Genomic DNA, 10,318 nt, shown 5'->3' with positions numbered 1-10,318 from the left:
ATGTGCGGAGTTAGCAGGAAATACTGAAGCGAATTAATTCACTTATTTGAATTTTAATGGATATGACAGTTTTTATGATTATATAGAATTTTTTTTCCTTTTTAATTATGTCAAAATCACAAAATCACTCAAAAGTGAAGATAGCAGGTTTACACTTTTCAGCGACGAAATATAGGATTTATTTATACCAGAATTTTAAAAGACCTTGGTAAAATTTATACCTCGAAGAATTTTGCGTGTATGTACTTAAAAATAAAGGGCATTTCACTAGGTAAACGTCCACATTTTTGTTTTGTTAATATTAAATATTCTATGCGTTTTTTAATCTGTTTTTTTCATTAATTTAAAAAATATTTTCCATAATTATGGAAATCCAAAAACGTTGTTCGATGAATTGAAACTTCAAAAATTTACGCTGGACTTTTGTTTTTGTTCTCTCACATTTAATTTTCTTTTCAATCTAATGTAGGGTCAACTGACATGGGAAGGGCCTCATATTTTTATTAAAACTTGGACCAGAAACTATCAATGTTTAAAAAAAGAATTCGAAAGGAAAAAATCCAAAACTATTTTAAACTTCTATTATCTAAATGTCTACATAATAGTAATTATATGCCATAATCACGTGTGGCATATTCCATACGTGTTTATTCCCCTGTAATATCCATTGTAGACCCATTATATATTCATTAAGTAGTAATCAATTTTTTTTAATTGTTAATCATAAATCACTATAAATAGGGTGTAAGATTAAAAAAATATACATAGTGTGAAGATGAAGATGTTGTTGAAAGATTTCGGAGTTGTTTTGTGTTTATTTGTAACGACTGCTCGATTTTCATCCGCAGGTGAGTATATTTTTATACTTAATTATTTGATCGTTAAAAACATACAGAACAAGCAATTTACCAAAACATACCGTAAAAATTAAAAAGTCTAATTGTCACATGCCACATATAAAATGTTATTCTCATACAACCGATTGTGGTTTTAATCGGTAATAAGTTGTTATAAATATGTTATAACTGAAGTTCTCGTTAACACAAGTTCATGCAGAAAATTTTATTTTTATTTTTAGACCACATGCGCCACATGCAGGGCCGGCGATAACTTGCCTGCAAGGGATGCACTGCATTCCTTGAAGGCTAGTTATCAATAGTAACACCACTAGTGATTCAATTTTCGCGATAAGTGTGTCGATTTACTTCTAAACGAAACTGAGTTGCTTGAAAACACCACGAGTCCATAGGACGAGTGGTGTTTTCTTTAAGAAACTCGGTTGAGTTTAGAAATAAAAGACAGACTTATAAGCTAAATTAAATCACGAGTGGTATTTTATTAGACTATTTCATGAACAAAGTGATAGGTCAAAAAATCAGTAGAATGAGAGGAAGGAATTTAATAATAATACATTTAATCTAGGTAACCCAAATCTACCCATTTTGTGAATAATTCACAATTAGTCATAATCATGAAATATTTATTATAACTATAAATAATTTGTTATTTTTTACCTATAACAATAAATAATTTGTACACGAAAAAAATACATTATTCTCGACTATAATTATTATAAACGGTCTTCTTCTTCTTCTTCTAATGGCGCTACAACCCTTTGTGAGTCTTGGCCTGCTTAACAATGTTCTTCCATTCTGCCCTGTCGGATACTTTCCTTCGCCACTGCCTGATGTTCATGGTTTTAAGATCCCTCTCTACGTCGTCTATCCATCTTTTACGGGGCCTTCCTCTTGTTCTGTTTCCTTGGGGCTTCCATCTCTGGACTACTTTTACAGCTCGATTATCTGGCATTCTTTCTAGGTGACCAAGCCAGTTTAGTCTTTGTGATTTTACAAATCTGACAATATCTGCGCTCTGCATTAGTTCATCCAGCTCGTGGTTCAGTTTAATTCTCCACGAACTATCGCTGCATTGGGTTGGTCCAAATATCTTCCTTAGTATTTTGGGCTCAAATATTCTCAGTTGATTTTCATCAGTGGTTGAGAGGGTCCACGTTTCACATCCATATGTGACCACTGGTCTAATTACTGTTTTGTAGATTCTCAGCTTAGACTCACGATTCAGTAACTTGCTTTTCATTAAGTCTTTGTATGCATAAAAGCACTTATTACCGCTAAGAATCCGTGCTTGTATTTCTTGACTGATGTTGTTGTTGTCATTTATCATTATAAACGGTGCAATTGTAAAAATTTTGAATAGTATGACCGTTATTAGGTGGATACAATGTATTGTTGCTATTATTACTTGATGTACTTATAAATTGTCTCCATATATAAGATTTAGATTTTCTTGTGTTACTCGGTATATTTTCTTCAATGTTTTGGTTTATAACTTCGTTTGAAGTACCGCCGAAACGACTCATTTTGACGTATACAGCTACAATAATTTTTTTGGCAAACGTCAAACTTTGCTTTGCGATCGGTATCCATGGTTACGTCGTTGAAAACACGAAGCTGATAGACCAATCAGAATTGAAAGACAGTTGGTGTTTTCGCGATAACACAAGCTTCTTTGGTTTGTGATTGGTCAGATTATGTGAAAATTTTAAGATGAGTGAAATAGTCGCCCACAACTGTCGGCGGTTGTTTGGGAGGTACCAAATGAACTTTTTTTTCTGTTAGTGTTATACAAAACAGTAAAAAAAAAATTTTTTAAATGTGGAAAAATTAATTTTTGCATACCACACGTAAAGCACAGAATCCTACTGTGTTGTAATAGAATTTACTGATAAATATATTATGTTTTAAAAAACAAACTCATGTATATCAGCAATATCGAATATTAATGAGAGCTGGGATCCAACCGTTAAAATTAAAGTTCCCATAAATTGATCCCCAGCTACATTTGTATAAGTGAGGTACTTACTTTGCAGCCATTATCTTAGTACCTACTGAACTTCGCGTTCGAATGACATATTGCTATATCTTTTCAGTGCTACTGTGGAATCGTGCACTCTAAGTGAGGCTATGCTTAAGCACTTAAAAGCCGTAGACACTAGGTCGACAGAATTAGAAATGAGGAAGTCCTTAGGCGGCTAAATCAAACAACACAACTAAAGAATATAATAAAAAGACCTAAACTAAAATACTTCGTTTACAATAGGATAAAATATGATTTTTGCATCTGATCATTTAGGGAAAGATCCAAGGTATATGTGATCCTGGTAGAAGAAGAACATCATGGCTCAAAAATTCAAGACAAGACAAGACATTTTTTAATACAATCACGATAGCGAATGTGGTAGCCAATATGATATCCAACGATCGACAACGGTTAAGGAACAAGAAGGAGAAGGATATATCTCTTTCTGATGTTTCTTGAGTTGATATTTATCATCATCACGGTGCTACGACCCTTAAAAGCTTTCGAGGCTCGACCTTTTCAAGCTTTCTGTGCTCTTCTGCTTTGTCGCTTGCTTGGATTTTTCAGTTGGCAACACCGATTTTCTCAGCATTCTGTGCCACCCCGTCTATCCACCTCAGCTTTGGTCTGCCTTATCTTCTTAGGCTGCCCCGGCTAAAAATGTATATTCTTCGCACTTCTTTTTTTTTTCTTTTTATAGCCCTTTTTCTATCCGAATTGTCGAATAAAGGCCTCTCCCATTTCTCGCCATTCATCCCTGTTGTGTGCTAGGCGTTTCCACATTGGTCCTGCGACTCTTTTGATATCGTCGCTCCAGCGCATTTGAGGTCTTCCTCTTGGTCTCTTCGCATCGTACGGTCGCCAGTTTCCGATTTCTTTGTTCCATCTACCATCTTCGAGACGTTCGTTGTGTCCAGCCCATTTTCATTTTAATTTAGCTGCTTGTTTCGCGGCGTCCTTTATTTTTGTTTTGTTCCGGATTGCTTCGTTCGTTTGCCGATCTATTAGTGAGATACCAAGCATCTGTCGTTCCATGGCTTGCTGAGTTTTTCGAATCTTGTCCATGTTCTTTTTTGTGAATGTCCAGGTTTGAGCTCCGTAAGTGAGAACGGGAAGGATACACGAATCGAACACTTTGGTTCGAAGGTTTTGGGGTATCTTTTTGTCTTTCAGTATACATGAGAGTTTTCCAAATGTGGCCTATCCCATTCTTACTCGTCTGCTTATTTCGGTAGTTTGGTTTTCTTTGTTTACCTTGATATTCTGACCCAGATATATGTATTCTTCTACATGTTCCACTTTTGTTCCTTGGATGGTTATCGTCGGTTGATCATCTTTATTCGACATTAGCTTAGTTTTACTCAGATTCATTTTCAATTTCTTCTTCGCACTTCTGTACTTGTCTTAAATGTAGGTCTGCTTCCTCTTGTCTTCACCTACTCTCAGATACTCTGTTTTTCGTATATTTCTTCAAACTCAAAAGTTGACATTCTTTTTCAAGCTTTTGTAACATGTAATCAATATCTTCACAGTTGGGAATAATAACCAAATTATCTGCAAATAATCAGCGTTCGCATGCAGTGATCTTCAAGGTTTATTCCCATTCCTGCACACTTTCTTCTCCGGCCTCCAGCCTCCAGCCTTCGAATGACTCTTACATGTATAGTTTGAATTTTAAAGAGGGTCTTCGAACATACATTTACTAACGTCCAAACATTAAATAGCTTCTTCAAGGGCACATCATTGTAAGCTTTTTCCGGTTCTACGATACGAGACGACTAGATTTCGAGATTTACATTTTTTTATTATCTGTTGAAGAAGAAATATATTATACGTGCACGATCTTACTGCCGGAAATCATTCTGCTCCTCCATTTCTTCATACTCTGATTCAATTAATTCCTTTATTATTTTTTCGTACAATGTCCCTATTGAATTGGTGTTGTTAATTGCTCTGTAGTTCCTACAAATCTTTCTGTCACTTTTTTTGTTGATCGATCTTATATATATGATACGTTCCAGTCTCATGAGATGTTGTCGCCCTTATTCAAGCCACTTATCATTAACCAATTAAATAAATCTACTAAGATTTCGAGTAAAATGTCTGCTCCATATTTTACCACTTCAATAGAAATATTTTCTGGCCCCGAAGATCCTCCATTTTTCATTCCTCTTAACATAACTTTAATCTCGTCTAAAATTATTTTCCTCAACCCTTCTTATTAATTCCATGTTTCCATCTTTTATTGTTTTTTTCAATTATTTATGGTTTTCCACGCCTGTGAAACCCTTGTTCCTCCTTTAGATTTCTCTATCTTGTCATAATAATACTTGATAATTTATTAAAAAAGTCGTCTTTGTTATTAAATTCCTACTATCACTATTTCGTGATCATTTTTCCTATTTCTAGTAAAAATATTTGTTCATCTATCTCCTCTCAGCTTTTAATTTGCTATATATAGCCACAGAAACTCCCATTTTTGCTCAAGAACTCCTACATAGGCCACTATAGAAATGGATATATTCTCCCCTTTTTTCATTTGCTTTTTCTTTTTAATTTATGTTTGTAAGGACACATAGATCAACATTATTATTCTTTGGCTCTTCAAATACTTCTGTTTCTTTAGTTCTCAGATCCTGAATGTTCAATGTTGTCTCATAATCCTTTTCGTACGGTCTCATAATCGTACCGTATTTCCGTCAAGATCCCTAGGTTTTTGTTTAAAACATTTAGCGTATCTAGTTTTTACAAAAAATGAGTTGCTAGCCCATTATTTCAACCCTCCTGCTTTACTCGAGCTTGGAACCGACAACAGTCCACCGAGCTACTCAATCAACGCAAGTTACAATGTAATATAAATATCAAGTACAATTCCTTTATATGTTTTAATCTAATTACAATTACATTTAACTTAAATCATCATTATGATCAGTGACATCACAGCTCGTATTGTTAAGCACTATAATACTTTTAATAATTTCTTCGGTAACGTTGTTATTTTTAGTCAACAACGGCCCTAGGTGTATACAGGTGTCTACACCTTCCAGTTCTAAATCGCCAATTAATATTCCTCTAGATGTCTGGTTGCTTGACCTAGTACAACACAGATATTTAATTTTTTGGGCATTTATATTTAGTGCCATCCTCTGTACAGAGGCCCATAATGATCGGGATGCATCGGTTAGAACTCTGTGGACTTAACTATGATGTCGATGTCATCTGCATATCCATTAACTTGTACAGATTTGTTAAAGAAAGTGCCATTTATGTTAATCTGGGAATCTCGAATTACTTTACATGCTATATTGAGTAGTGCCTCTATCATTATCACATACCATCATGTCTCCTTTTTTGTAAAGTATGCCTAATTTTGTTTGTTATAGTGTTAATAATCTCGTTTAAGACGTTTTCGTATTGCTCTTTCTGTTTTCTTCTAAACCCTCTTTTTTCTCCTCGTCGAAGGTTTTCATCTTCCAGAGTTAAATATGTTCTGCACTACTCGAGTCTCTTTATATGCTTCATTTTTTTGTTGGTTAATAAATCTACATAGAAAGAAAGAACACTGTCAACGCTGAAAGCGACGGAAATGGATTTTTGGAGAAGAGCTGCAGGAAGATCTGAAGAAGATCTAGAAGAGAAAGGATTACCAACGAACGCATTAGAGAAATAATGGGAATCAAACGAACAATCACAGATGACCTAACAACAAAACAACTTATCTGGTTCGGACACATACAAAGAATGGACGAACAACGAATGCTAAAAGAAATACTAAAGTGGCAACCAGAAGGAAAGAGAAAACGAGGTAGACCGAGAAAAAGTTGGAGCGAAGGAATAAATAAAGAACTGAGAGAGAGGGCCATAGAAGAAGATCTATGGAACAACCGGTCTAAGTGGCGATTGGAAGTCGGAAAATGGCGGAGAACGTTATAAACCGACAAGTAGTAGTAGTAATAAATCTACATTCTTCGTCGAGCCAACCTTCGTTTCTTCTGGCCTTGTTAGATTTTAAAACGCCTTTTGCTGCTAAGTATATAGCTTCTTTACTTTTAGCCCAGGAATCTTCTATGTTTAGATTTTCTTAGTTTTTTTTTAGATTACGTTTAAAATTTGCAAGTAATTATCTCTAGCGGTTTTAGAGTATAGCAACTCAGTATTATATTTCGTAGATTTTATGCTGTAGCCTCTTTAGCGTTAGATATACGTGCTCTGAGTTTTGATCTTAGAATGTAGTGTTTAGAATCTATATTAGCACCTCTACATGCTCTTACGTCTAATATATCGGAGAAATGTCGACTATGAATAAGTACATGGTCCTCTAAGTTGTCTTGATACCTACGTCTTGGTCTTCCTTTGGCTGGTTGTCCAATCGGTCCCTTTGCGGCCAAAAACTTTTCTGACTATTGCACCTTCCTCTCGCCAGATTACATGCCCTATCCATTTAAAACGTGTTACTTTAACGAATTTTACAACGTCAGGTTCCCCCAAACTTCTATATAACTCAAAGTTGCAACGCTTTTATTGCAAACTTCGCTCTTTTTTTCCTCCATATATTTTTCTTAGAATTTTTCGCTCGAAACTTTTAAGCAGTTTTTGGCCCGTCTGTATAAGTAATCACGATTCCGCTCCATATGGTAGCACTGGTGTTATTAGTGTTTTTTATCTAGTAACCTTGCATGGTTACTTTAATTTTTGTGGGTAGTTTTGAGGAATGTCTTCCCGAGCCATATTAACACACTATTGTCAAGAACTATTCTTCTTTTCATTTCTTCGCTGACGTTCTATCTTTAGTTAACAGCGAGCCTAAGTATATAAAGGTGTCCACGCCTTCCAGTTTTAAATCGTCAATTAGTATTCTTCTAGGACTCTGGTTGCTTGAATTGGATTTTTGGTGACCACGTGGTGATTGCCTCATGGCTTTATATATATTTTTGAAGGGAAAACAAATACTTACTACCATTATTCCCAACAATACTGCGAGTTCAATCAAGCGTAAACCATTTTATTTGCTGACTGCATGAAGACTATGCTCGCCGATAGTTTTTCGATAGATAGTCTTGACTGACTTTAGCTTTAAGATCGCCACTAATAATTTTTATGTCGTTGTTCTGACATTACCTATACGTACTTTCCAGTTTCTCATAAAATAGATCCTTTTTCTTGTCTTCTTTATCTTCAGTTGGAGCATGAATATTGACGATACTATAGTGAAAGAACTTGCTTATTATTCGGATTCTCCATACATATTATTGGACTTATTGTACGTATTATACCCACCTGAATTCTTATTTTACATCATAGCACCAAGTGCTATGATGTCTGCTGAGTATTTATCTAGTATTTTTGATATACTTTCTAACTTATTTGCGCTATAAAACTTACGAACATTACAAGTGAATAAACCAATACCTTATTTGGTTTGCGAAGTCATCGACAAAAAGACCGTCCGGCTGATTATTTTAAAGTTTTTATAACAAAAGGTTTTCTATAGGAGGGTGCGTTAACCCAATGCCCAACCCTGGAGAACCAGAATTTTCTGTCTGGGTTTATTTTCTTTCAAGGCGTTTGTTCCAGTTTTAAGGCGCTGGAAACTCACCTTTTACCCTCTCGTCCGCTACACAACGCACACCCATTGTACGCCATGCACCCAGTGGTTACGGGTCAAAAGCCTTCGGGAACGTGAAAGTAGGATTTGTTGGTAGAACAAATCCTGTGTTCTATTTCTAGAACCTCCGACTCTTTTGTAGGCTACAGTGGACACTACTTGAAGTTTTATTACAGTACGAACATTAGCAACCCGTACTGCCTCCAAGATCCTTTATCAATCTTAAACCATCCAAATGACTTAAATAAGTAACTTAAATTCAATTAAAATTACACGAAAAAGTATTATTGTAATTATTAATAACTTTTTAAGTAAGAGTTGCCCAAATCTAATTGGGATTAACACACTTTACTTTGCATATAAAAAAATCGATCTAATCTGTGGTTATAACTGTTTAAAATGTTTTTAGATCTTGGTGACATAGAGTCTCCAGTTGACTTCTCACTGGCAAACATTCAAGATGACGACGTATCATTTATGATCTATCAAACTTCTGGAACTAGTTTCCAGACTCTTGCAATCGGACAAAAAGCAGTTCTTAGTCCAGAAGTCAGAATAATCATCCACGGTTATGGCGAGAATCCCGACTTAGAATGGGTGATCCAAATGAGGGATGGTTTCTTGTCTAAAGGTTCATACATTGTCGTCGTTGTCGATTGGTCCAAAGCTGCACTTAACTACGAACTTGGTGCTTCCAATGTTCAAAAGCTTGGCGAATATGTTGGACAGTTTCTTATTGATAGTGGGCTAGACTATAGTAGATCTGAAATTATTGGTAAGTAGAGACAAAAATTTAATGTAAAATGTATATTAGCAGAATTGACAGCCAAAAGATAATGCAAGTGACAGAAGAAAAACTTGGTAACAAATATTCGAACTGTACGAATAATACTCATTTTGAAAAAGTAGTAATGTTTCTTCCATAACACAAGAAACTATATAGTTAACACAATAGAACCTTACAGTTACAGTATACATATATATTTTTTAGGGTCTTGCTTGGGAGGACACGCAGCAGGTCATGCTGGCAAATACTTTTTCCAGAAAACGGGACAGAAGGTGCCCAGGATATTTGGTTTAGATGTTGCTGCTAAGAAATTTGAACTTCCAGAAGTACCAGAAGAGAATAGATTGTCAATAAAAGATGCTGACTTCGTGGCACTGGTTCATACAGATGCTAGACAATGGGGCTTTAAACAACCCATCGGTATGGTCGATTTTTATCCCAATGGAGGCAATTTCCAGCCTGGATGTGATGGTACCGATGTAGATGAAGGTAAAAACTAAAAAATGTTTAGATGTATTATAATTTCTTACGATTGTTTTCATTTTAGATGTTTGCAGTCATGTTAGAGCTAACTATTTGTTTGTCGAGTCTATTACGTCTCTAGTTCAAACTCAAGAAGTTAACATCCTTATTGAGGATGGACTAGTCGTTTCTAACCCTGCAGATCCAAATGCCGCGAGAGTTCTCATGTTTGGGGAACAAGTTGAACAACAAACTGTCCCTGGTAGTTTTGTTCTTTCAACTCAGGCCGTTCCACCATACCTAGTAATGTCACTGTAAATGCTACAAATAAAAAATTATTGATATCAGCAACAATTGATTTAGTTTGTTTTTTTTTTGTTTGTTTATCTGTAAAAAATAACTAAATTATTTCTATAAATTTAACATTATGTATATTAGTATATACCTATGCCAATATTTTATACCTGAATGCAAGACGCACAAGACACAGATAGATGGAAAGAGCTGAGTTTGACCTATATATAGCAGTGGATGCATACAGGTTGATATAACGATGATTGAGTTAAAAAAGTTCACAAAATTAC

The 10,318-nt window shown here is 35.2% G+C and overlaps 1 protein-coding gene across 1 annotated transcript; it reads left to right on the top strand.

The window, feature by feature from the left end:
- Nucleotides 1–759: 759 nt before the first annotated feature.
- LOC140438235 (phospholipase A1-like) lies at nucleotides 760–10,092 on the top strand. Its single transcript, XM_072527936.1, has 4 exons — nucleotides 760–848; nucleotides 8,895–9,260; nucleotides 9,477–9,761; nucleotides 9,820–10,092. Exons 1-4 carry the CDS (start codon nucleotides 776–778, stop codon nucleotides 10,050–10,052), a joined length of 957 nt encoding a protein of 318 aa, XP_072384037.1. The 5' UTR covers nucleotides 760–775; the 3' UTR covers nucleotides 10,053–10,092.
- Nucleotides 10,093–10,318: the final 226 nt, after the last annotated feature.

Source organism: Diabrotica undecimpunctata, chromosome 1 (genome assembly GCF_040954645.1).
Source record: "Diabrotica undecimpunctata isolate CICGRU chromosome 1, icDiaUnde3, whole genome shotgun sequence".
NCBI classification, from domain to species: Eukaryota; Metazoa; Arthropoda; class Insecta; order Coleoptera; family Chrysomelidae; genus Diabrotica; species Diabrotica undecimpunctata.
The sequence above is the reverse complement of the archived record's forward strand: the minus strand, read 5'-3'. Positions and strand labels throughout refer to the sequence as shown.

Bases quoted from the DNA above. Each gene is read 5' to 3' on its own strand.
- LOC140438235 (XM_072527936.1), top strand. From the start codon at position 776: ATGAAGATGTTGTTGAAAGATTTCGGAGTTGTTTTGTGTTTATTTGTA. The intron at 9,261-9,476 runs GTAAGTAGAGAC...TATATTTTTTAG, and splicing joins TAGTAGATCTGAAATTATTG to GGTCTTGCTTGGGAGGACAC. The intron at 9,762-9,819 runs GTAAAAACTAAA...TTTTCATTTTAG, and splicing joins TGGTACCGATGTAGATGAAG to ATGTTTGCAGTCATGTTAGA.